Source organism: Mercurialis annua, linkage group LG4, assembly GCF_937616625.2.
Source record: "Mercurialis annua linkage group LG4, ddMerAnnu1.2, whole genome shotgun sequence".
NCBI lineage: Eukaryota > Viridiplantae > Streptophyta > Magnoliopsida > Malpighiales > Euphorbiaceae > Mercurialis > Mercurialis annua.
In genome coordinates, this window is record NC_065573.1 from 33,062,921 (window position 1) to 33,089,816 (window position 26,896).

The 26,896-nt window shown below is 32.7% G+C and overlaps 6 protein-coding genes and 1 non-coding gene across 9 annotated transcripts; 3 read left to right on the forward strand and 4 right to left on the reverse strand.

The window, feature by feature from the left end:
* The first annotated feature begins 1,246 nt into the window (after positions 1-1,246).
* LOC126676541 (cationic amino acid transporter 6, chloroplastic-like) lies at positions 1,247-5,323 on the forward strand. Its single transcript, XM_050370762.2, has 5 exons — positions 1,247-1,731; positions 2,269-2,491; positions 2,843-3,173; positions 3,812-4,040; positions 4,716-5,323. The coding sequence occupies exons 1-5, from the start codon at positions 1,350-1,352 to the stop codon at positions 5,279-5,281; spliced, it is 1,731 nt and encodes a 576-aa protein (XP_050226719.1). The 5' UTR covers positions 1,247-1,349; the 3' UTR covers positions 5,282-5,323.
* Positions 5,324-6,873: 1,550 nt separating this feature from the next.
* On the reverse strand, positions 6,874-9,847 carry LOC126676827 (uncharacterized). Of its 3 annotated transcripts, none has more exons than XM_050371118.2 (2): positions 7,940-9,847; positions 6,874-7,461 (listed from the first exon to the last, which is right to left on the reverse strand). In XM_050371118.2, exon 1 carries the CDS (start codon positions 9,434-9,436, stop codon positions 7,985-7,987), a length of 1,452 nt encoding a protein of 483 aa, XP_050227075.1. In that variant the 5' UTR covers positions 9,437-9,847; the 3' UTR covers positions 6,874-7,461; positions 7,940-7,984. The 3 variants fall into 3 exon arrangements, with proteins under 3 accessions (XP_050227075.1, XP_050227074.1, XP_050227073.1); XM_050371117.2 differs by having other exon boundaries at positions 6,874-7,508; XM_050371116.1 differs by having other exon boundaries at positions 6,874-7,499; positions 7,940-9,846.
* A 3,680-nt stretch (positions 9,848-13,527) lies between these two features.
* Positions 13,528-14,769, reverse strand: LOC130015426 (protein FIP2-like). The gene has a single exon (XM_056105541.1). It carries the CDS (start codon positions 14,767-14,769, stop codon positions 13,528-13,530), a length of 1,242 nt encoding a protein of 413 aa, XP_055961516.1.
* A 1,402-nt stretch (positions 14,770-16,171) lies between these two features.
* LOC126678609 (germin-like protein 9-3) lies at positions 16,172-16,804 on the forward strand. Its single transcript, XM_050373501.1, has one exon. It carries the CDS (start codon positions 16,172-16,174, stop codon positions 16,802-16,804), a length of 633 nt encoding a protein of 210 aa, XP_050229458.1.
* Positions 16,805-21,917: 5,113 nt separating this feature from the next.
* LOC126677045 (germin-like protein 9-3) lies at positions 21,918-22,559 on the forward strand. The gene has a single exon (XM_050371478.1). It carries the CDS (start codon positions 21,918-21,920, stop codon positions 22,557-22,559), a length of 642 nt encoding a protein of 213 aa, XP_050227435.1.
* A 284-nt stretch (positions 22,560-22,843) lies between these two features.
* Positions 22,844-22,915, reverse strand: TRNAW-CCA (transfer RNA tryptophan (anticodon CCA)). Its single transcript has one exon. It is a non-coding gene; the product is annotated as a tRNA-Trp (tRNA).
* A 612-nt stretch (positions 22,916-23,527) lies between these two features.
* On the reverse strand, positions 23,528-26,380 carry LOC126677703 (phospho-2-dehydro-3-deoxyheptonate aldolase 2, chloroplastic-like). The gene is made up of 5 exons (XM_050372465.1): positions 25,849-26,380; positions 25,261-25,538; positions 24,699-24,975; positions 24,144-24,389; positions 23,528-24,047 (listed from the first exon to the last, which is right to left on the reverse strand). Exons 1-5 carry the CDS (start codon positions 26,329-26,331, stop codon positions 23,772-23,774), a joined length of 1,560 nt encoding a protein of 519 aa, XP_050228422.1. The 5' UTR covers positions 26,332-26,380; the 3' UTR covers positions 23,528-23,771.
* Between the last annotated feature and the right edge of the window lie 516 nt (positions 26,381-26,896).

Sequence of the window (26,896 nt, forward strand, 5' to 3'; positions counted from 1 at the left end):
AGAAAGTGAGTGTGGGAATTGGGATGCTTGTCATGACATCTATACAAAGTTTGAGAGAGAAATTCCTAAAAAGAGATTAGGTCAAAGCCCCTTCTTACATTGGTTCTCATTTTTTATTTCTATTAAATTATCTCATTTCTAAATCAATGCACCTTTTCCTATTTTCTTCCTTTGCATGCTTCCATAGCATAACATGAAGAACTTCCTTTGAGATTTATTGGGGATATAAAAAGCTTTATCTATTTAGAGTATCCTTGTTATTTAAAATTAATTTTCCCCCCAATAAGCAATTATATGCTCTTCTTTATATTCATTCTGTGCTACTTCAAAATTGTGTTTTTGTTCTTCCAGATTTTACCTTCTTTCTTCTAGGAAAAAAATAATTATTGGATGTTTCATTTAGGTCTCATATTTTCATTTTTAAAACATATTTTGGATTATTTTATTTCAAATAAATTACCGCTACTAGTTATAAAAATAATAATTATATCAATACAAATTTTAAATATTTTTAAAAATATAATGTGTTTCAAAATGAAATAGAACAAGTGTTTTTCATATAATAAGTTTACATTAGGACAGATTTTAGGTAATTTAGCTGGTAAAAAATCGTTAAGATATGAAATATTAGGTTCAAACTTAGAAAAATTCTTTACTTGAACTTGGTCCACCAAGAATATAGTCACTCGCGGAATCAGAAATATATCTTTATTTGGTTTATATTAGCTTATAATTTTGAAAACCACAAATCAAATCAATAATTTTTTTAAAAATATTTCAAATCAAAATCAAACAAGTAATTACTCAAATCATAATATTTGATTCGGTTTGGTTGAATAAGTTTGATTTGATAGGTTTAAATTTTTTTATAAGTTTTAAGATCTAACTAGAATCCGTCAGATTCACTTCAAATTTGAATTATAATCTGATTTGAATATTAAAAAAAAGCACCCCCAACGGAGGCGGTGGTTTTTTTGTTGAGTTTTCAGTGTCTTTTAAATTTAATATTCTTATAAAATATTGTTATTTTATAAATACAGTAGTTTAAAAATAATTTTCCCGTTTCCAATATTTTTACATTTATTTTTTTGAATAATTATAGAAAAGTATCTATATTATAAATATTATTGGTTATGTTTACGAATGATATACGCAACGATCTAAATATTTCATCACATTATAGCTAATTTAATGTTGAAAACAAAATTAAAAACTGCATTATCCCATTTAAAATTTAGCTACGAATCTAAAACTAATACCATCTCTCTCTCTCATCAACCTCCATATTTAAACACCCTTATACCTCATTTCCCTTTCCATGGAAACTCAATAAACCTACTTTTACTAACATGGCCACCATTCAATCTTCTTCTTCTTTCTTCTCTAACTATATTCACTCTCTTTCCCAAACCCCTTACCGGCTTAAGAAGAGAATGCTAGCCACGTGGACGCCGGACCAAGAGCTTCATCAACTCAGACTAAGGTCCGGTGCAGATATGAAAAGAAAACTTAAATGGTACGACTTGATGGCTCTCGGTATCGGAGGCATGCTCGGCGTTGGTGTTTTTGTCACTACTGGCCCTGTTGCTCTTGAAACTTCTGGTCCGGCTGTTATTATTTCTTATGTCATCGCCGGCATATCGGCTCTTCTTTCTTCTTTATGTTACACTGAGTTTTCTGTTCATATTCCGGTCGCCGGTGGTGCCTTCAGTTACTTAAGAGTTACTTTTGGTATCAACTATTCTTACATATCCCTTCTTTACTTATTTAAGGATAAATTATACTAGTGGTGTATGAACTTTTTGAAATTTGGTATTTCAGTATATGAACTTTTATTTATTTTAACGTTTTAAAAATATATCAACAAGCGTTTTTATCTTTGTCTTTTTTATCACGAGGTGCTAAAAAGATAAATTAAGTTCCCATATTTGCTAAACTGTCGCTGTCATATTAACAGAAATATAATAGTTGTACTTGTATATGTAAATTATACACTTACTAATGAGAAATCAAAATGACAAACCATATCAATAAATTTAAAATTAACCTTGTAAGTAGTTGGATGATCGGGAAATGATTAAAAACACTTGCTTAATGCACATTTAAAAAATTGATCAAATACTGCTTGAAAATAAATAAAAGCTCATGCACTCAAATAGCACATTAAGAAAAGTTCAAACACCATTGATATACTATTTCCACTATTTAATTATGTAATATATGCTAAATTCTATTTTGAAAATGAAATATATTTTATTATGTGATCAGGAGAATTCATAGGGTATTTTGCTGGGGCGAACATACTAATGGAATATGTGTTATCAAATGCTGCGGTGGCAAGAAGTTTCACAGATTATCTTTGCCATGCGGTAGGGGCGAAAGATGCTAACGCATGGAGAGTTGCAGTTGATGGACTGGTAGAGGGTTATGATAAGTTGGATTTTATTGCTGTTGCTCTCATTCTTCTTCTCACTCTCTGTCTTTGCCATAGGTAATTCAATTTAGCCCTTCAACTTTTATTATTTTCACTTCAGTTCCTATTTCTCATAATCTTGCAAGTTAAGTATATCTTCATTTGGCAAGCAATTAAAAGTGGCCATTTTGGCTTTTTATACATGTTGGTGGATTTCAATAGTTAGTGGATTTTGAAAGCGACTTAAGTTGGCTTAAAAACTTTACGATTACTGAATTATAGACTTTTTACACTTTGGTCATCCTTCTTTTATTTTCTACATTTTGGTAACTCAATTTCCACTCGTTTTGAGAAAATTTAAAAAATGAAACGATGATAAGCGAAGTGTAATAACCCGACATAAGTTGTGAATTTTCATCTGTCTTGCAGTACAAAGGAAAGCTCAGTGTTGAACCTTATAATGACAGTGTTCCATGTAATGTTTTTTGGGTTCATTATAATTGCTGGGGTGTACAAAGGAAGTGTGAAGAACTTGGTTGAACCAGGAGGAATTGCTCCATTTGGAGTTAAAGGGGTGGTGAATGGAGCAGCTATAGTATATTTCAGCTATATTGGGTATGACTCAATTTCAACAATGGCTGAAGAAATCCAAAATCCTTCTAAAAGTCTCCCAATTGGCATTGTGGGTTCTGTTCTCATTGTCTGCTTCCTATATTGTCTCATGGCTTTATCTTTATGTCTTATGGTGCCTTACAATATGGTAAGTAACTCTCATTCATATCTTGGGGTTCATTGTGAAAAATAACTTTAACGTATTTTGTAATTTTAACACAAGCTTCCAGCTTTAAAATTTTGAAACACGAACTATCATTTTTTTTGGCCAAACTGTCAAAAAATACCAAACCTTTGCGATTTTTGTCAGTTATGACTAAACCTTTCAAAAATTGCAAATATAATCCGTTTTAGCAAATTATGTTCCTTTTATAGCCAAATTCGAATCAAATCGATTTTTTGACAACATGACAACCATGTATATAAGATTAAAAAAGATTTAATCACAATAAAATATCAAACATTTATGTGTTGTGTCATAATAAAAGGTTTAATTACAATAAAAAATCAAACTGATTCAAAAAATGGCTATAAAAGGAACATAGTTTTCTAAAACGGGTTATATTTGCAAGTTTTGAAAGGTTTGGTCATAACTGACAAAAATCGCAAACGTTTGGTATTTTTTGAGGGTTTGGCCTTTTTTTTTTCAAATGTAGAATCATATTTCGGTAAAAATTATGCATAAAAATAGATTAAGCAATACAATAGCATAAATTTTAATAATTGCATTGCATGCATATATAATTCTTACTATTGATTAATTAGGTATATACATGAAATTTATAGATACCGAAGGAGGCATCATTTTCCATGGTTTTCCAAAAGATTGGGTGGAAGTGGGCTAGCAATGTGGTCGGCGCCGGAGCAAGTATGGGAATTGTTGCATCTCTGTTGGTGGCGATGTTAGGTCAAGCAAGATATCTTTGTGTTATAGGAAGGGCTAGGCTTGTGCCTTCTTGGTTAGCTAAGGTCAATCCTTCTACTGGCACACCTTTGAATGCTACACTCTTCTTAGGTAAGTTGTTCTAACATATTGACTCTTACATTTCATCATTTCATTTTAATTTTCAAAAGTAGTTTTCAAATTTTTATACCGTAAATATAACATTAATTATTCTTGTAAGATTATAATATTACTGTTTTTTTTAGAGGTATATTACTGTTTTTTTATTTCAGCATTTTAGATCTAATCACTCAAAAATTCCAACTTTTTTAAAAATATAAATTTTAACTGAATTTTCATATTAATCGTAACCAACTATTCAGTTTTTTCAAAAGAGTGCATGTTTTTTCTTAATTCTGATAATAAGTATCTTTCAATCGAGAAAAAGTTAGGTTTGACTATACAAAAATTCGAAAATATTTAGTATATTTCAAAAATAATTTGCTTAGTTGGTTACACTTACAATTGAAATGGATCCATTAAAATTAGACAAATATTAACTTTTTAAAAGGTCGCCAAAAAATCAAAAGTATTCGATAGTTTTGAGTGATTAGGCGCCTTCTATATAATACGATTTTTTTTACCCTTGATTGAGATTGAAATGAAAATGTAAATTCACATCCATTAAGTTTTAGAGACATAATTATTTTTTGTTGAAAAGAAACATATATAGATTTGGATTAAATGATAAAGATTCATGATATGATATAATATTCTAAACATTTATGGTTAATTTGTCTAATGTAGGGCTTTGCACAGCATCAATAGCAATGTTCACTGAGCTAAGCATAGTATTCGAAATGATATCCATCAGCACATTATTAGTATTCTACTTAGTGGCGAATGCCCTAATCTACCGTCGTTACGTAATAATCAGCAAAAATCCACCTTCACACACCCTTCTATATCTTCTCCTTCTTTCATTTTCTGCAATTGGCTTCTCCATTTCATGGAAACTTAACCAACACAAATGGGGTTTACCTCTACTTAGCTTAACCATGGTTGGCATTACAATTTTATTTCAGTACATGGTTCCTTATATTAGCCAGCCTAATGAACCATGGTCAGTGCCATTGATGCCATGGCCGGCTGCTATATCTATATTCCTTAATGTCTTCCTTATGACAACATTAAAGCTTCTGTCCTTCCAAAGATTTGGGATTTGGGCTTGTTTGATTACTATGTTTTATGTGTTGTATGGTGTACATTCTACTTACCAAGCTGAAGAGATTGAATTAGTGGGTGTTGATCATGAATTGCAACAAGTACACCCTTCGATTCAACCAAGTAAATTTGATATTCAAGTGTTATAGCAACAAATGTTAAAGGAAATTTACATCTATTATTTGTTTGTCTTTTTTTTTTTTTGCAATTCTCTTAGTTTTCTCTCTAATTTCTTATTCAACCTTTTCTAATTACCAAAACTCGGTTCGGTTCGGTTAGGTCAATTTCAGTTTAATTTTGAACATAAAAAGAATACAAGTTTATGTTTTAATACAAATCGAATCAAAAAAAAATCGAACTAATTGGTTCAGTTTGATAATAGTCTAACGATGCTAAAAAGCCGAATTATTTTGACATTTTAAAAAATTATCCAAACCTTTTAAAAATTGAAATTCATTTTTATATGGCAAATTTTCTAAAAATCTATTAAATTTCTCAAATATGATTTGCTTGAAAACACTGTGACATCGTACATTTAAATTTAGTTTAGATAAATAGATATATTTTCAGCAGATGGGTCATTCACAATTTTTGAAAAATATTAATATATTTTTGAAAAAAAAAAGTTTAATTTTTTGGCAACTAATTGTTGCAATGTAGAGTTCATGGAAATCTAATTAAGCAAATCAAACAAATGAATGGAGCCAAAATTAATAATTAAAAAAAATAAAAGTCATAATAAAACGAAGATAAGGATTTTTCCTAATTGATCTTTAATTATTTGGTAGCACCTTTTTCCTTTATTGTTTGTTTGTTTGTTGGATATGACATGTAAATAGCATTAACAATATATATGCAAAGACAATTTCAAGAAGTGGAGAAGATGATTGATGTCATTTTTGGGGCCATTGGAAGTGATGATCAATACAATATTGAATTGAACCTCTCCAAAAGTATTAGGACACTTATGTATACAAAAATTTGTCATTTATAAGCTCTTCCAAAAATGGCCAAGTTGACCTTTTTATAAAAAAAAAATAAACTTTTTACAATTGTAAATCATTACCCTCATAGAATAGAGGCCAAAAGAAGCACACTTCCACAATAATAATAGATCTCTATTATCAAATGATTTGGATCATATTTTCGTGGCTTAATTATTTTAAAAATATTTAAATGTTTGCTGTTTTTATTAATTTTAATTAAATATATTAAGTATAGTCTAATTTTGACAAAAAAATATTAAACCAGATCATGTCAATTGATTATTTAATTTCTTGAGATTTGTTTTCAGTTTAATAAATTTTGTCTTTAGTAGGTCATCGCATGTAAATAGAATCATAATTTATTTCATCAAAAAGATTTAGTTATAATTGAAATAAAAAAGTTGTAATCAGATTAGCATAGATAAAATAAAAATACTATTATAAATAATAAAAACGATAAATGTATGAATTTGTTAAATAACAGGGCCCAATTTCCATATCATATATCATAAGTTGAAACATTAATTTGATCAAAGACATAATAAACTCTTGAAATTAATTTATTCATCTCCAATTGTTCATCATGCATCAGAATGTCTAAGGGCTGCGCCGTGCAATATGGACCTTGAAATAGTTTTTCTTAGAACAATAAATTTTTCATCACAAGCATTTACTAGAATAAATAATTTAAACACACTATTTTTGATGACCTCATATAAAATGGAATACTTGAAAAAAAAATATGCACAGTACTATTTACAAATAGTGTTACGAATATAAAATAATAATTCATTTTCTGTCTTCAATAACTCTAAATTTACCATCATAATTGGTAATATCCTGTACCTTATGGTGGAAAAGTTTTTGAAATATCACTTGTGACAATTTTTTCCATAATATTTTAATTAGACTCAAGTCAAATTCAAATAATTTAAATATCGTCGGAATTCGACCTTGAGAATTTAAATTTGTTCGAGCTAATATAACATATTCGAGCTCGAGCTCATACTTCATAAACTCTACATATTCAAGTTAGAGCTCATACTTGGTATAACTCAAACTCAGACTCGACTGCATAGCAAGTCTGTTCCAGGCATAAGATCCAACGCATCAGATACAGCAAGGACATATGAGTTCCCCTTAAACTAACTTAGAGCTTCCCTTATGGCCATAATTTCAGCCACCTTTGCCGAGAGAGAGCCTTGAAAACAATCAGTCCTAGCCTGCAGCACCCTACCCTAACCAGACAAGCAGACGGCAATGCGCTGATCCTCTGGAAATACTGCATCATTAAGCCTATGTTTTAAGCCGGCCAATCAGTGGAGTGGACCACACAGCATCACCTTCAAATTTATCCAATTCTATTATAGCATTTCTATCCCTGTTAAACCTTGATATAGTTCAGTTAAAAAAAATGCAAGAGCACGACAAAATTAAATGATGAATACAAGTGAATCAAATATAATAATTACACCACAGAAATTTGCAATCTTTTGTAAATGATATGAGAAGAATGAAAAGGGGCAAGTAATTAAGCTAATCAATGAAAGTAATCTGTAATTAAAGTCAAAGACATCATATATTAATCAGCATAAAACCAAAAAGATAATCAAAATGCACTTATCAATATGATACACAAAAACACAATTGAGAGCATGTAAAAGTGATCAACTTTAGTTAATTTGGTAGATAAGATCAATCAAGTGGGTAGAGACTACAAAAGAGTCTAATTAAACTGAAACATACAAATAAAAAGATATATCATTACCATTCTATAACTATTTGGACAGGTAAATCTCTTTTAAGATCTGTTAGACTTACTTATAATAACAAAAACTGGGACACAACCATCATCGGATCCGACAATCAAGATTCAGGCAAACCACCTTCGATTTCTTCTTTAGCAATACCACTTCTGCCAATGCTTTCACTGTCGGTTGCAGCAACTTGAATCTCTCCATTTTTGTCTCGACAGGGCAATAACTCTTCCATTTCTTTCCTCTTCTTCTTTTTTTCCTTCTTTTCCATGATTGTTTTCGCAAAGGTGTTTACGATCTGCTGTTGTGACTCGAGTATCATCTGGTTATGCTTCAACATCGTCTCCATCCTCACTTTCTCCATTTCCATTGCCATTTCCATCTTCATCTTCTCTACCTTGACAAAATTTTCCGTGGACAGCCTAATCGCTGAAACTAGCTCAGCAAACGAATCAGTCACTTCCTTGACATTACTATTTTCAGCGCCACTCTTCCTAAAATCACCGTTACCACCGGAAGCCTTAGAATTATTAACATCAAACTTAGGATTTCCATCAACGTTGATAAAGTTCTTTTGCCTGAATATAGGAGCTGGAAGCAACTGTGAAACCGAACCATGATTGGCAACAGCATTTTCTCCAAACTGACCTCTTTTCTCAGTCCTGTAATGCACTTCACTCACAAGCTTATGACTAGACTTCCTCTCCTCAGTCTTTCTATAAATCTTAGGGTTAAACCCTGTAGGCACATCACCTAATGTTTTCAAAGGAAACCCGACATACCCATCACCGCCCTCAACAACATTCCGATAGTTAGCGTTAGAATAAGCTTTCACTCTCGGAACTTGAGAATTTTCCATTTTAATAAAATCATGATGATAATCAACATCAGGATTTATAAGTTTAGCATTAACAACATGTCCACTATTGAAATCTTTAGGCCTAAATGCAACAGAGACAGAATTATTGACATCCAAAACCGGATTTTTCATGCGAAATTCACTCCCTAAATCAACACCAGTAGCAGCAACATTACCATCAAAATAATCAGCTCTACCATATTTATTAGACCTAAAAATCAAATCTTGATCCACACCCAACTCATCCTCATCATCAGGCTGTTCAAAACCCTCATCAATTACACTATTACCCCTAGATTTCTTTAACAATTTCCTATCGTCACCAGTACGGTCATCAACACGACAGCGTTTAGATCCAGGAGAGGAGCCAATAGCCATAGCGTCCAACAAAGGAAACAAATCCCAAGAAGAGAAAAACCTACCAGGATGATCAAGACACCGCTTCTTCTCCATACGATACCGTTTCCTCAGCTTCTCGATCTTATGCCGGCACTGTAAGGAAGACTTAGGCGGGTCAGCCGGGACAGGAGAGGACTCAGCGACAGAAGCAGCAACAGCATCCCAATCAGGGGAGCGCAAATTCCCGCGGTTGACGGAGAACCATTTGTCGCGGTAAGCTCCGATGAGAGCGAGGGTTTCCTGGTGGGTCCAGCAGGGAGGAGGGACGCGGCGGGAGGCGGTGGAAGACATGGATAATTTCATGAGGGAGGGAGGAAAGGGTGGGCGTAGATAAAGAAAAGGAGGGAATAGGGGCGGGGGCGGTGGGTAACATAATGGATAAAAAGGTGGGTGGGTGAGGTCAAGGTGTGTGATTAGTTAAGAGAGAGGTGGAGGTGGTGGGGGGCAACAACCACCACCTCACCATATGGGGTGGGTGTGGGTGTGGTGTGGTGATGCGCGCACTATGTCACGAGCAATTCCCCAATTTCATAACAACTCCGCCACTACTCACGCCTAGTAGTAACATTGGTGACCCCACTAGTAAGTTTACTACTTTTTGACGGCCGGAGCCCACAGTTTTTCCACCGTACAGGAGATGGTTCGTAGGCGGTGGACTCTTTCATTTTGGTTTGAGCGGTTGTTTTGGGCAGCTGGGTTTATGCGTGTTTAAAAACTTTAAGTTTCAATCTGTGTATAGATTAAAATTAGGAATCTTATATAATTATCAAATTTTTGAAAATATTTAGGAAAAACAAAATCATTTTATGACCAAATTGATAGAAATGTTGTTAAATACTATAATTTCAACAATTTTTTTTGACGTTAATAATTTTTACAAAATACTAAAAACTACTCCCTCCGTTCTTTTTTAGTTGTCCATTTAGCCAATTTTATTTGTCTACAAATAGTTGTCCATTTAGAAATCTCATGCGATATTAACTACTTATATTACAAGTTTATCCATCCCTAATAAATGACTCTATGTTTTAATTTAAAAGGCATTTATTAACTAATAGGACTATATTAGTATTTTTTTTTATAAATTAAGACAAAATAAGCACTATCTTGGTATGTGCAATATTGGCTAAATGGACAACTAAAAAAGAACGGAGGTAGTAATAAATTAAAGTCTGCACCCCTAATTTATAAAACAGATAATTATAATTCTTCTACTTTTTGCTAGTGAGATAGGGTGCCCGCTAAACCTAACAATTCGTGTTTACGGGTCAGAAATATGTTCATTTAGTCATTTAGATATAAATATGATTAGCCCAAAAACAAACATGATACAATTATTAATGAAGGTTTATATAAAAAACGCAAACGCGACACAAATATTTACACGGGTTACACGACGTGACACGTATAAACACGTTTGATAATGAATCAACTTGTTTTTAAATAAAAAAGATAATAAATAATTATTATCGTAAATAGTTATAACATTTTTTTAACATTTTACATTGGAGATAAAATTCAAATGTTATGCTAAATGTAGTATTTGTTACTTTTTCTTGCTAAATTTATCATAAAAAATAGCACTCCATTGGAGATGCTCTTACACACCTACAACCATTTTTAAAAAGAGAAAAAAAAAACAGCGTGCCGAAGCAATATTTCAAAAATAGAAATAGTGTAATTGAAAGATTAAATACAATAAAATGTTTAGCCTATTTTTAGTTGTTTTATCGGGTTTTTGATGAATTAGTGCCTATAAAAATTAGAAAATTCCGTTTTTGTGCCTGTAAAAAAGTTAATTCTCATTTAGTGCCTGGGTCCACCCAATCCGCGATTTAAAATCGCGGATTGTGGGGCAATCCGCTATGAAGATGCAATCCGCAATATAAGTTTGCGGATTGTTTCTAAATTGTTTGGCCAATTTATCTTTTTAATACCTAATATAAACCAATAAATTATTATCTCCTTCTTATTTTTGTTTTTATTATCAATATAAAATATGGTTAATAATCTCCTTAATCCTTCATTTGTTTAACTTATACAATGTTTCTTTTTAACTTTTTAAAAAACATAACGATTAAATACTTGTTTAAACTTAATTATTTACGTATTATTTAAGTGTAAATTTATTTATAAGTATCAGAGGAAGTAGGTCGTAATTATAAAAATTTAAAATTTAAATTTGAGAATTTAAATTTTAATAATCGGTTTTGAATGGAACAAATAAAGTTTAGAAGGTAAATAGACTAAAAATTAATATATCAATGTACATCTCTAAATGTAGAGTTAAAAGTTTCGGATAAAACCCCAAAATTAAAATGTCGAAATTTGGAAGTTTCAACAAAATATAAAAATATATAAGTTAAGAATCTTAAAATATATATATATATATATATATATATATATATATATATATATATAAAATAAATTAAAAAAAAAGAAAAAATGAAAATGAAAGGGGCGTGGAGTATGGGTGGAGATGAATAGAATTTAGGGATCAAATTGAATTTTTTCTTTCCTTTTTTATTTATTTATTATATATATAAATATATTTTATATATATGTATTTTAACTTATATACTTTTGTATTACGTCGAAACTTCCAAATTTCGACATTTTAATTTTGAGGTTTTATCCGAAACTTTTTACTCTACATTTAGATATGTATATTGATATATTAATTTCTAATATATTTACCTTCTAAACTTTATTTGTTCCGTTCAAAACCGATTATTAAAATTTAAATTTTCAAATTTAAATATTAAATTTTTATAATTACGACCTACTTCCTCTGACACTTGTAAATAAATTTACAGTTAAATAATACGTACGTAATTGAGTTTAAGCAAGTATTTGATCGTTATGTTTTTTAAAAAGTTAAAAAGAAATATTGTATAAGTTAAAGAAATAAAGGATTGAAGAGATCATTAACCATATTTCATATTGATAATAAAAACAAAAATAAGAAGGAATTAATGATTCATTGGTTTAAATTAGATATTAAAACGGTAAATTAGCCAAACAATTTAGAAACAATCCGCAAACATATTTTGCGGATTGCATCTTCATAGCGGATTGCCCTACAATCCGCGATTTCAGATCGCGGATTGGGTGGACCCAGGCACTAAATGAGAATTAATTTTTTCACCGGCACGAAAACGGAATTTTCTAATTTTTATAGGCACTAATTCATCAAAAACCCTGTTTTATCCTGGAGGTGACTTGCTACTTGGACCAAAGAGGCAGAACCGCAAAATGTTTTAAAGAAAACGACCTAGTCACCGACTTAGCCAATAACTTCGATTTGGAAATTCTATATTTTTACCGATTTGTATTTACACAACCTAATACAAATGAGACTTCATCTTATATCTCATAAAAATTGCCTTTATCAGAAATAGGATTTTGATTCAAATCCACTACCTAGGATTTAAATCGGTTTCTGTTGATCTTATAATTGAAAAAATTGCCAATGTGGAACAGAAGTCTAAATTAGTATACAGCAAAATTTCGAACTTTTTTAATGTAAACCTGTAGAATCTAGAACTTTAAGTTGTAATTTACTAATTATAATAATTGATGAAAATTGCATAGTTTCAATTGACAGAGTATCCTTAAAACTGTAAGATCTGGAATTGCAATTCAGCTGGAGCTACTTTAAGGAGTGCGGTTATTTTGGTTCAAATGTCTCGAAATCAAACACGAACTTAACTTTTTAACTCGGAACAGCTAATAACTATGAAAAATAGGATAAATATTTGAATTAAAGATCTTATCCAAGGTGAACTATGCAAAATTCTAGCAAATTGCAAAAATAGAACACCAAAATTACATATACCCGTCAAAAACTATCCAAAGCTAGGTTTATTTTCTGTAACAATTTCATGAATGGCTCTAATTTGGCTGGCCAGTCTTATAACCGGATCTGGAAACAGTTGAACATTTGAACTAGCTAGCTTAGCATCTTTCAAGCTAAGAACAAATTTATAATCAAAAGAACAAACGAGAAATCATTTGCTTAAACTTGTCTCACAGAAAAGATCAATTGCTAGAACTTGTCGTTTTGCTGTTTTTCGTTTCAGCATTTCACTGCTACATGCATCAGGATAGTCAGGTTTACGTTATCGAACTAATACAATTACGCACCACAAAAGATCATGAAGTAACAATAGAAAACATATTAAGAAAAGTTGAATTCCATGTTACAGGATGCATACAAGACCGTAGGACTAGAGAACTCAACACAACATTCTCCTATTGCTTTAATTTACAAATCAAGATAAATATCATTACTATTCTATAACTATTTTGAATCGTAAATCTCCTTTTAAGGTCTGTTTGTTAGACTTACTTACGACAACCAAAAATGAGCGGCCACAACCATCATCCGATCATCAAGATTCACCGGAACCACCTTCACGTTCATCTTTAGCAATACCGCTTCTGCCTATGCTTTCACTGTCAGCTGCTGCAACTTGAATCTCTCCATTTTTATCTTGACAAGGCAATACCACTTCCATTTCTTTCCTCTTCCTCCTTTTCTCCTTCTTTTCCAATATGGTTTTTGCAAACACGTTTACAATCTGTTGCTGAGACTCGAGTATCATCTGGTTATGCGTCAACATAGTCTCCATCCTTACTTTCTCCATCTCCATTGCCATTTCCATCTTCATCTTCTCTACCTTGACAAAATTATCAGTGGATAACCTAATTGCTGACACTAGCTCTGCAAACGGATCAGCAACTTCCTTGGCATTAACATTATCAGTGCCATTCTTCCTGACACCACTGTAACCATTCGAAGCCCTAGAATTATTACCATCAAACCTAGAATTTCCATCAGTGTTGCAAAAGTTTCGTTGTCTGAATATCGGAGGGGGAGGAAGCTGCGAAACCAAACCATTATTAGCAGCAATATGTTCTCCAAACTGACCTCTTCTCTCAGTTCTGCAATGTACTTCACTTCCAAACTTAGGGCTAGACTTCCTAATGAGTTTACCATTAACAACATTCCCATTATTGAAATCTTTCGGCCTAAACGCCACAGAAACGGAATTATTCACATCAAAAGCAGTGTTTTTCATGCGAAATTCACCTCCTAAATCACCAGAAGAACCAATATTACCATCAAAATAAGCCCTATCATCAATTCTACCATATTTATTAGCCCTAACAATCAAATTTTGATCCACATCCAAATCATCATCATCATCCGAATTATCAAAACCCTCGTCAATTGCACTATGACTGCTAAATTTCTTACTATCATCCTTAGTACGACATCGTTTAGATCCAGGAGAAGAGCCAATAGCCATAGCATCCAACAAAGGAAACAAATCCCAAGAAGAGAAAAACCTACCAGGATGATCAAGACACCGCTTCTTCTCCATACGGTACCGTTTCCTCAGTTTCTCAATCTTATGCCGGCACTGTAAGGAAGACTTAGGCGGGTCGGCTGGAACATGAGAAGACTCAGCAACAGCAGCGGCAACAGCATCCCAATCAGCGGAGCGGAGATTACCGCGGTTAACGGAGAACCATTTGTCACGGTAAGCTTCGACGAGAGCAACAGTTTCTTGGTGGGTCCAGCAAGGAGGCGGAACACGGCGAGAGGTGGAGGTGGAGGAGGAGATCATTTTTTTGATACGAATTGGAGATAATGTTATGTGGTGAGGAAGATAATAAGGTCAATGGTGGCGGAGGCGGTGGGTAATACCGTAATAGTAACGTAATGGATAAAGAGGTGGGTGGGTGAGGTGGAGGGCCTGCGCGGGCCGGGCGGATGCCCAGCCCATTGGAGATGTGTACTCATTAGTTATGAGAGAGAGAGAGAGGTGGAGGTGGTGGGGGACAGCCACCACCGCCACATACGACATCGTGTGGTGGTGTGCGCACTGTGTGATAACTAATTTAATAACAACTGCGCCACTATTTGCGACTAATTCAAGAGGACGGAGCCCACCGTTTGTCCACCGTGAGGGGTTATGGGATGTGGCGGTGGACTCGTTCTTTTTGGTTGGGGCGGTTGTTTTTTGGCAGGTGGGTTTGTAGCACTGCTAGGCAGGTTGTTGAAAAGTGCGCAAAGTTGTTACTAGTCATTCTGTTTGATCAACATTTGGTAATTTTTTTCAAAAAGGTTCAATCAGTGTGGAACGTTTTTATGGATTTACTTTTAAAATCAAAACTTAAAATCTTATAATTTAGTGAAAATATAAAGGAGGATTTGCCTTATTTTTTTGTATATAAATTGCCTTTTGATATTTCTAGTTTTTCCATGTGAAGCTACTACAAGGAATAAATTATTAACTACTGTATTAACTACAAAAACTAGGATAAATTTTGATTTTTAAGGATCCTATCCAAGCTCAGCTATGCAGATTTCTGGCAGGTTGCAAAAAAATAACACCAAAAGAACAAAGTCCTATCAAAAATTCTCAGAAGCATCGCTTGCCTGCCTGTATTCTTGCACTCTTGCAAGTCTTTGGGTTATTTTTCTTTTCAATCACTCAACTTTCGCCTCTCTCGTCATAGTATTAAACTTTTATTCGTAATTTTACTTTGCCTGAAATTCTACTTATATATCCATATTAATTAGCGTCATTTTAGAACCATTTCTATCAAACTTTAATGACGTGGCAGCCAGGGTTGACATAGCATTTTGTGGCAAGAAAAAATTGGTCCAAATAAGACTCTAGTTGGTCGTCACGTCATTAAATTTTGACGGAACCGGAGTTGAAATAACATGAGAAAAATATGGATATAACATAAAATTTATAAAATGTATATTATGAATTAAAGTTTAGAGACTATAGTGTGATAAAGACAAAAGTTAAGGTATTATCAATAAAAATTACCAAGGTCTTTCATGTTTAGCAACCACAAATAAAGAATAAAATATAAGAAATAGCCGAAACAGAAAATGCTATAAATTGACCCATTCTTGATGTCACCATCTGTAACAGAATATAATAAGAAGATTTAAATAGCTTGGATGTTCAAATCATTTCCAATTACTAAATAATCACTGTAATCAATACAATGGGAAAACTTTGCAGTTACATATCTATTGCTCTCATCCTTGTAATGCAAAACGCAATTTTTGCAAATGCAGAAGATCCTGATATCCTGAAAGATTTCCTGGTACCACCTAGCCTTGATCCCAACACCATTACAAGGCAATATTTCACCTTCACAGGCTTTAGACCTCTCAGGAAAGCCAACCTGACTGGCAAAACTACAGCGTTAGTGACAAAAGCGACAATAAAAGAATTTCCCGCCCTGGAAGGCCAAGGAGTATCAGTTGCAGCAATAATGTACCCTCCTTCAGGAATGAACCTTCCGCATATTCATCCGAGAGCATCTGAGCTGCTAGTAGTCCTCTTAGGGATCTTAGAAGTTGGATTTGTCGACACGACAAACAAGCTTTTTACGCAGACTATTCAGGCTCCTGACATGTTCATTTTTCCAAAAGGACTTGTTCATTTTCAGGTGAATCTGAGAAATGATTCTATTGCTTATGCTCTTGGAGTATTCGGAGGTGCCAGCGCCGGAACGGTTTCGTTGCCTGGTACTCTTTTCGGAAGTGGAATATCTGCAGAAATACTTGCCAAGGCTTTCAAAACTGATGCTAATACCATATCCAAGCTAATTGACGCAAATAAGTTGAACTGAAAGGGGTTCTTTTTTTTTTTTTTTTGCAGCTTCAATAATCATAAATTTGTAGCATATATATGGAGCATTGAATGCTAATAAAACTGTACTTCCTGATCAAGCAAAATAAACCAGTTCATACTGAATATAGCACATGATATTATGATATTAGGCATCCTAATTTCTAACTATGAAGCGACACTATCAATTTCCATTCGGGCCAAATGTATTCCTTGCAAGAGTTAAAATTCTAGCCCCCAAATTTTAAACAATTGCATACATAAGGGGTTTTTTCCCATTTAATTCCCCTAAAATTACTTATTTCCCAAATGGTGCCTGACCCCCCAATCCGCAAGTATGACTTGCGGATTCATGGTGAATCCGCAAGTCATACTTGCGGATTCCCCTTAATCATAGATTAAGGGGAGTTGCTACTAATTGATTCCCATGGGAATCAATTAACATGTGGGAATCAATTAATTGATTCCCACGTGGAATCAATTAAATTAATTTTCATGTGGGAATTAATTTAATTGATTCCCACGTGGGAACCAAACCCACTCCCTATAATTTTCTTTTAAAAAATTATGAATTTAAAAAAAAAATACTCCGTTTTTTTATTTGATTGTTTAAAAACGTTAGAAAATCGTAATTATTAAAATTGTTGATTTATTATTTAGTGTTCGTAAAATAATAGGTATTATTAAAAAATTTAACATTTCGCAAAGCACTTCGGTTTAACTCCAAAGAAAACACTCTCATACAAACTTGACGCTCTCTTTTTTCTCTACGTTTTCTTTTGACTTAATTGTGTGAGTGATGGGAATGAAAATTTCCATCTTATATAAGAAGCGATCCGCCATTTTGAATTGTGGATTGCTTCTCGTGGGCCAAACCCTAGGATTTAAGAGAAGTCTTATATGTGTTACGAGTATTATATAAAACTTCTATTAAACGTTTTTTTTATCTTATACGTTTTTTTGACAATCAAACCGAAGCATTTTGTGAAGTGTTAAAAACTTTAATAATACCTGTCATTTTACCAACACTAAATAATAGATCAACAATTTTAACAATTACGGTTTTCTAACATTTTTAAACAGTAAAATACTAAAAATCTTAATATTTTCCTATATTTGACTAATCCCTAGATTTTACAGTTACACTAAATTCTTTAAATTAAAATATTTTTTTAATTTAAACTAATTGTTAACATTTAACGAACAATTTATATTTAAAATTAAAGTAAATCAAATATTCACTCACCTCTTGTAGTTCTCAGGAAAATATTACACCGTCTACTTCTAAAATTTCGACGCCTTACTCCGATATTTTCAAATTACAAAATCGCAAATTTAAATCAAAAAGTATTAGAAATTAATATTTTATTTTTAAAATTTTATAAAGAGCGGAGTGTTTTTTTTAATTCATAATTTAAAAAAAAAATTATAGGGAGTGGATTTAGTTCCCACGTGGAATCAATTAAATTAATTTCCATGTGGGTCACATGGGAATTAATTTAATTGATTCCACGTGGGAATCAATTAATTGATTCCCATGGGAATCAATTAGTAGCAACTCCCCTTAATCTATGATTAAGGGGAATCCGCAAGTATGACTTGCGGATTCATGGTGAATCCGCAAGTCATACTTGCGGATTGGGGGGTCAGGCACCATTTGAGAAATAAGTAAATATATTTAAATGAGGAAATCCCCTTACCAATTCAATGACGTCTGGAGAAAAATCGGGAGACCATATTATTAATCTTTAAATGTAGTAGACAGCAGTAGGGTTGAGCAAGAACTGAACCAGACCGAAAAACCGAACCGAACTTCGTTGTTTGGTTCGGTTTTTAATTTAGGTAAAGTTCGGAGTTCAGTGTTCTGTTTGGGTGTTTTGAAAACCGAAAAATCGAATAAACCGAGGTTTAATATAAAATATATAATTTTTTAAAAAATAATATACATATATATTCATATTTATATGTTTTTTATCTTTATATTTTAATTATTGTTGATATATGAATTAATAATTGTTATTTAAACATATATAAAAGTTTATTAAACTCGAATTATTTAATATTTGAATTAATTTTAATAAAAAATAAAAAAAGTAATTAAATTCGGTATAAACCGAACCAAACCGACTTTTTCCGATTTGGTTTGGTTCGGTTTTTTACTTCCAAATTAAAAGTTCGGTTCGGTTCGGTTTGGAAAATTTCCAAACCGAAAACCGAAAATTTGCCCACCAAACCAACCGATACTCACCCCTAGACAGTAGTCACTTTACAACTACAATTTTTCTTTTTCAAATTTGTAATAAAAATAGATATCATTATGGAATATTGGTACTCATACCAGAGAAATTCTTATATCCATATTATTATAACTAGAATTTTTATATTACTTTTAAAATTTTATAATAAGGTTTAACACATTATTCCACCCCTAAACTTTTAACGTTCACTAATTCTACAGACTAGTGGTTTAGCTCATTGCGGGTAATTGATCCTGAAGATCACTGAACTTTCAAATTTTTTCATTTCAGTCACTAAACAATTTTTTTTTTCATTTCGATCACTGAACTTTCATTTTTTTTCATTTTGGTATTTCAGGCCAAAAATGCTTAGGTGGCAGCCGGAAGTTGACATGTGACATCCGGATTTTACAAGTTTTACTTTGAAAATTTATCACACATACATAATTTCACTTTAAAAATGACTTTTTGGATCAAATAATGCATATATAGCAACTTTTCAGGTTAAAAAAAATTAATTCCGGCTGCCACCTAAGCATTTTTGGCCGGAAAATACCAAAATGAAAAAAAAAATGAAAGTTCAGTGATCAAAATGAAAAAAAAATAGTTTAGTGACTGAAGTGAAAAAACTCAAAAGTTCAGTGATCTTCAGGATTAATTACCCGCTCATTGCACATATGAACTTCTAATATTTCCCAGTTTAACATTCCATTCAGAGAGTAAGTGAACAAAATTGTGCTCGTATAATTAAAAAGATTAATTGCATAAAAAAAATCACAACTTTTATATGAAATTTCATTTTAATCACGACTTTTAAAATTTACCATATAAAACCATGACCTTTTATTTTTTTCAAATCTACCATTTTAGTGTATTTTTATTAACTAAATTATTTAATAAACCATTAATGAAATACCTAAATTATAAATCGACATCAAATGTTATTATCTTTCAGTTAGAATATGTATGATTAATAATTTTTAGTTAGAAAAAATATACCGAATTTTACTTTGATGATAGATTTGAAACAAAATGAAAGGTCGTGCCTTTAAATGACAGCTTTTAAAAGTCGTGATTAGAATAAATTTTTTTATAAAGGTCGTGATTTTTTATGGAATGAATCCTAATTAAAATAAGGTCAAATATATTTCTGTCCCCTAAATTTTTGGTCTGTGGTCATTTGAACTTTCATACTTAAGCAATAATCATTTTAACACTTTCATTATATTTTTTGCAATCATGCATACGTTTAAACTCACTTGCATGTTCAAAAGGTTGATTAATTAGCTCCATAAACTTCTTTTAATTTTTTGATAGCTATAATTTTACAATTATTATTTTTAATCTCATCTCAAATATTATTTGTATAACAATTTTTTCTGTTTTCTTATATTAGATTTCACTAATAATATAAAATTTAAAAAATTACTTCAACATCAATACCTATTTGCAAATACTTATTATAAATTACATAGTTTTTACTGAAATATATAAAGTAAATTTATAGAATTTGATAAAAACTATTAAATAAGTTTAACATCATATTTTTTTAAAAGAAAGAACATAATTTTAGAATAATTTTTTTATTGTTCAGTTAACAAGACTAAGATGTCACGTCATGCATATTTATTCTATTTTAAATATATTCAAATATATTTAATAATTAAATTGTAAATTCCTTAAAATAACTAATTATTTAAATATCATTAAACATAATTTTTAAATTCAAAAAAATTATAAAAAATACTTAATATTTATCAGTGGAAAATGAAGCATGATCTGCTATATATACAAACAAAATACAGAATATCATAATTGTGATGTTTGCCCCTCAAATTAACCGGTTAATTAACTGAGTCCTCATCAGGAAAAGCTATTTAAATTCCTGGAATTGTCGTCAGGAATGAGAATCTGTTTCTCATTCACACTCTCTTGTTAACAAAAAATGCTGCCAAGACGTTATAAATGAGGCCATATTTTAGTATTTTACCACTACACATAAAGTTTGCTCAAACACATCCAAATTCTCGCATTTTCCTGAAAGTAATGTTCACTATTGTCCTGAAAGTAGCAAACATAATACTACAAGTTTTCAGAATCATTAATGTAATTATGCCGGCCTTGAAACAAGTGTAGTAGCAAATTTACTACAAATCCTGTCAATAACCTATGAACCATCGATTACTCGCAGATTCCTGCAATGTGAATTTTCCACTTGAAGCGTGAATATGTAGAAAAAGTACATATACACTTTATATTGTATATTTAATTATAATTAAATGGAATTCCAATAGTGGTGTAGCTAAAAATTAAAATTACAAGAAGGGAAAAAGTATATAATGCATGTACAAAAATTATTAAAAGGGTTAACAACTTTAAGAAAATTGGAACATAATTTAATTTAATGATTATGTATTAATACTTTTTCATAAATTAAATTAAAAGAGGCTATTGCCTCTCTTATTGTTAAGGCAGCTATCAAACTCTTAGACCTTTGGATCTTAGTTCTAGTACTATGTCAAATAATCAATTCATTCAACACTTCAAATATTATAAGTGAGGCTCCAATAATAATTTTATTATCATCTCTAACGAGGTTAATTAATTAGTAATGTAATCAAGAAATGACCAGAAAATGAAAACTCTAGCACCTTTCCTCATCCTGATCTCCTATCTATAGGTAGGGAATCTTTTAATTATCACTTATTTTTTTCATCATTAATTTTTTCATATGGCTAGCGTATGATTGGTTTGTTATACGAATGACATGGCGCAACAGTTGTACCCAATAATTATTCCCTATATATAGCAGCAACCATACCTTAAAAATTTCATCAAGTCAACCTCAAGCACAAGTAACCAATTCTGAAATCAAAAATGGGAAAGCTTCTCAATTTCACAGCTTTTACCATAATCTTGGCATTAGCCAACTATTCAATTCTCACCAATGCAAGAGACCCAGATATCCTAAAAGATTTCTTAATCCCAACAGGCCTCAACCCAACCAACATAACCAGCCAACTCTTCACATTCACAGGCTTCAGAGAATTACAAAACGCTAACCTGACAGGAAAAACAACAGCCTTAGTATCAAAAGCATCAATGGTAGAATTTCCTGTCTTAGAAGGTCAAGGAGTGTCGGTGGCTGCACTCATGTATCCACCTTCAGGAATGAACCCGCCTCATGTTCATCCACGAGCATCAGAGCTGCTCATAGTCATACAAGGTGTGCTTGAAGTCGGATTCGTCGACTCGACGAACAAGCTGTTTGTGCAGACTCTGGAGGTTCCTGATATGTTTATATTTCCGAAAGGGTTGGTTCATTATCAGATTAATACGAGAAGTGATTCTCCTGCTTATGCTCTCGGCATGTTTGGTAGTGCAAATGCTGGTACTGTTTCGTTGCCGAGTTCTGTTTTTGAGAGTGGGATTAGTGCTCAAGTTCTTGCTCAGGCTTTTAAAACTGATGTGGAAACTATTTCCAAGCTTATTGCTGCAAATAAGATTCCAGATACTTAATAAAGGAAAAATTAGAGTCCTGGTCTCAGATGATAAAAAAAAAAATTCTGTGCTGTTGTTTGTGTATGTATTATGAAAATGTTTATGCAATGTATTTTTTTTTCTTAAGTTTAGGTGCAAACATGAAAAATGATCAAAAAAAATTGAGAAGCTGTGGTTGTTGTTGCAAAAAACTTCAAATTTGAACTCTTTTGATCTTTTGGTTTAAGTTGGAGGGGCAAAACGAACTTTTGTTGGACATGAAAATTTAGACAAAAGAATGACCCGTGTGGGGATCGGGGTTTTGAACCCGACGTGAATCGAACACGCAACCTTCTGATCTGGAGTCAGACGCGCTACCATTGCGCCACGGATCCACTGGTGTTCGCTTAAGGACATAATTCTATTTAACGTGTTTTGCAAATACATAACAACAAATACACATAAATGTATAGAAAATCTGATATTTACATATTAAAAATAAATTTATAAGTTTCAATTTCTTTAAAAAATGCAATTTCTTTTGAATTATGATCAAAATACTATTATTCATCTAGATATCCAAAAAGTTTTTTAGATATATCAATTGAAACTAAATCAAAATTATTTATTAAATTTAGAACTCTGATAATGGATTTTTTTAATTACTCTCTTTTTAAGAGTATGCACTCCTTAGTTTTCTGTTTCTCATCGCAGTCAATTTATGCCGATCTGCTAACATAGGCTTAGTTTGGATGGCTCAGGCATCTCCAAATGCAGGTTATGAGTTTAAATCATGCCTCTATAACTAATAACTAACAACTAACAATTAAAATTTTAAAGAGTTAGATTACATCTTTGACAAACAAAAAAAAAATTAGGCCGATTTAACTTCATGTAGTATCTAACACTAAACACTACTAACTTCAATCACTGCAAGATATGGATTTTTGATATTAATTTTTTGTGGACAGGATGAATCATTGCCCTATACCAAGAAATGCTCAAAATTTCCCAACCAAAACAAAAGCTCACTGGTTTCATAATTCATAGAGAAACCAAAGAAAAGGACATTTAAGTTTTTACTTCCAGTCTACAAGCTTACTCAAAACACATACATGTTCATAATTTAAGGTGTGCTATGCCTGTGCAGGGGAAACAGAGAAGTATAGTAAAAATGCCATGATCCTGCCAGGCTGAAACAAAACTTTGTTTACAACATAAACACCAAAAAGAAAAACTCAGAACATCTTATCACATAGATACGTTGTGCCCACTAAGGATGCCATCACCGGACCTCAACCTTTTCCTCCTCAACCTCTCCGCAATAGCAAATGCCAGCTCTAGAGACTGGGATGCATTTAGCCTAGGGTCACAGTGGGTGTGATAGCGGGAATTTAAGTCGTCGAAAGTCACCGCCTTTGACCCTCCAACACACTCTGTCACATTCTGTCCTGTCATCTCAAGGTGAACTCCTCCTGGGTAGCTACCTTCTTGTTCATGAACATCAAAGAATGCCCTCAGCTCAGCCTGCAACAAGTGAAGTTACCTCCAATCAGTAAAAGCACAGTGATAACAATTTACAAGTCAAAACTGAAACAAAGGGTGTTTCATGAGTTTCCATACCCTAATTGAATCAAATGGTCGTGTTTTGAGACCGCATGGAGCTTTAATTGTATTGCCATGCATGGGGTCGCTGACCCAAGTGACTATAAGCCCAGCCTGCCTTATTGCTCTAATCAGATGAGGGAGTTTTATCCGCAAGTTGTCTGCCCCCATTCTGGCAATAATCGTCAGCCTTCCAGGTTTGTTGTGAGGGTTAAGGATTTCACACAACTTCACAAGCTCCTTTGGATCCATCTTATCACTCACCTGTAATAATAAGTCAGGCATCAAGAAACCAAAAAAGTACATAACGCAAAATGCTTTAGGCTACATCAGGAAAAGTGAACTATTTAACTTAAAAGGCCTATAAAATCCCTAATAGGTTAAAGTAAAAACAAACACTGGCACATATATTAGCACTTACAACCAATAATTTTTCTGCCATCATATTAATGAAATTCAGACCATGAGTACATACAATTGCCATTGGTTTCTCCTCGTGGTAAGAAGCATTGTCTTTTGAGATCATGTGTAAGCAAGATTGTTACAGATTATAGGGGCTTTATTGTCACTTACCTTGATACCAAGAGGGTTTGAAACACCTCTGAGGAATTCTACATGCGCTCCATCCAACTGCCGAGTTCTCTCTCCAACCCAAAGCATGTGAGCAGAACAATCATAATAGAGACCAGATGTCGAATCCTCTCTGGTTAAAGATTGCTCATACGGCAAATGAAGACATTCGTGAGACGTCCAAAACTCAGTTGTGTTCATCACAGGATGATCAACAGTGAGGCCAGCAGCAGCCATGAACCCTAGAGCCTCGTCTACTCTCCGTCCAAGTTCCATGTACCTAGTATTAAGCCAATGACAATCATTCAGGAAAAAGTAATTACAATAAGTATCAACTGCCGTCATCCAAACAATAATAGAATAGAATATGATGCAAGCAAGAACAACAAACGATCTAGATATACATTGCAAAAACTTCTGGGCCGTCGGAGTCTAACCAGTCATAGCTAATCCTTACTTTCGATACATTGTTATATATTTAATATCTCAAATTTTATACTAAAAATCATCAATATCATACTAATTGAGACTATGCAAAGCGTACAATTAGTGACTGGATTCTTACCTGTCCCCTTGCTCACTATGGAGTACAAAGTCAAGATTCCACTGTGAAACTCTTTGCATGGCAGCATATCCACCAGTGGCAAAAGCCCTCAAGAGATTCAAAGTCCCAACAGATTGCAAGTAAGCTCTGATCAACCTTTGAGGATCAGGCCTTCTTGATTTCTCATCAAAAGCATCAGCATTAATATTATCTCCCCGATAACTTGGGAGCTTCACACCATCTTTAGTCTCAAATGAATCCGACCTAGGTTTCGCAAATTGGCCAGCCATCCTTCCAACCTGCCATTCATTAATCAAAGTAAACAAATTTAATAACAACACTCTTACATATAATCAAATACAATTGGAACAATCATTCAAATTTCTATGTATAAGTAAAAAAAATCCAAATTCCAAATGCATAAGTATTTAATTGCACCAACGAGTTACAGCTCAAATGGTATAAGGACCGTGGGTGAACTCCTCCCACAAGCTACAAATGATATAAATGCTGCGCAATATTCTGCTAAGTCAAGGGTTCAACTACTCCTACAAGCGCTCCCCTTAAGGTATTCAATTGGATATGATTAAATAAAGATAAAGGAAGGACCTTAATGATGGGCATTTGGGCACCAAAAGTGAGAACAACGCCCATTTGGAGCAAAACCCTGAACGTATCTCTAATATTATTAGCATTGAACTCTTTAAAACTTTCAGCACAATCTCCACCTTGAAGCAAGAAAGCATTCCCAACAGCTGCGCTTGCTAATCGTTCTTCGAGCTTTCTTGCTTCGCCTGCGAACACGATTGGAGGGAAATTACTGAGGGTTTGTAAGACGGATTCGAGCTCTTGCTGGTCTGGGTAGTCTGGTAATTGTTTGGCTGGCTTTGTCGTCCAGCTGTCTATTGACCAGGATGGAGACACTTTGTTGTTAGACGATGTGGAGACGGAGGCAATGAAGGTTGGTTTTGGTTTTGTTATTGATGTTGTGGTGGTGGTGCTGAGGCGGAACGGAAAGATTTGGTGTTTGGATGTGGAGGAGGCGACGGCGGAGAATGGCGGCTTTGTGGTAGTGAGATTGGAGAGAGACATCTTCCTCTTTTTATTTTGTTTTTGGATTTCTAAGATGAGGAAGTGTTATTATTAAGGATTGATCTATATTTATACTACATGTAACCACGGATAGGAGACATATATATTTACAATAATGCCCTTAATGATTGATTATGTAAAATTAATAATTATCTCAATTATCCTATTCTTATCAAAAAAAAAATTATCCTAATTCAATTCATAAAAGCTGTCCTGATTCAATTAAATTTCCAACTTTTTTCTAATTCAATTAAAATACTAATTCTAAATAGAATTATGTGATTATACATTATTATTTAATAATTAATATTTAACTAATTCAATTTAAAATTTTAACAAATTTAATATTAATTATAAATAAAATATAGTAATATTTTAGTTATATTTAATATAATCCATTTTATAAATATTTTCTAGTCCAGTAAAAAATACTCCCAATTCTTTCGAATATGTTTTGTTGCAAACAGATACTGTTTCCTTACCACGTTTGACTGAAACGGCATCGTCTGTCAGTTGACCTGTTTTAATAAGACAGAATTAAGGTAGTTAATTGACTGAGGCATCA

What these genes read in the sequence shown, in the direction of transcription:
- LOC126676541 (XM_050370762.2), top strand. Translation starts at nt 1,350, where the DNA reads ATGGCCACCATTCAATCTTCTTCTTCTTTCTTCTCTAACTATATTCAC. An exon ending in ACTCTCTGTCTTTGCCATAG is followed by an intron (nt 2,492 to 2,842) that starts GTAATTCAATTT and finishes TCTGTCTTGCAG; the next exon opens with TACAAAGGAAAGCTCAGTGT. An exon ending in GAATGCTACACTCTTCTTAG is followed by an intron (nt 4,041 to 4,715) that starts GTAAGTTGTTCT and finishes TGTCTAATGTAG; the next exon opens with GGCTTTGCACAGCATCAATA.
- LOC126676827 (XM_050371118.2), bottom strand. Translation starts at nt 9,436, where the DNA reads ATGAAATTATCCATGTCTTCCACCGCCTCCCGCCGCGTCCCTCCTCCC.
- LOC130015426 (XM_056105541.1), bottom strand. Translation starts at nt 14,769, where the DNA reads ATGATCTCCTCCTCCACCTCCACCTCTCGCCGTGTTCCGCCTCCTTGC.
- LOC126678609 (XM_050373501.1), top strand. Translation starts at nt 16,172, where the DNA reads ATGGGAAAACTTTGCAGTTACATATCTATTGCTCTCATCCTTGTAATG.
- LOC126677045 (XM_050371478.1), top strand. Translation starts at nt 21,918, where the DNA reads ATGGGAAAGCTTCTCAATTTCACAGCTTTTACCATAATCTTGGCATTA.
- LOC126677703 (XM_050372465.1), bottom strand. Translation starts at nt 26,331, where the DNA reads ATGTCTCTCTCCAATCTCACTACCACAAAGCCGCCATTCTCCGCCGTC. An exon ending in CCCAAATGCCCATCATTAAG is followed by an intron (nt 25,539 to 25,848) that starts GTCCTTCCTTTA and finishes AATGAATGGCAG; the next exon opens with GTTGGAAGGATGGCTGGCCA. An exon ending in CATAGTGAGCAAGGGGACAG is followed by an intron (nt 24,976 to 25,260) that starts GTAAGAATCCAG and finishes GCTTAATACTAG; the next exon opens with GTACATGGAACTTGGACGGA.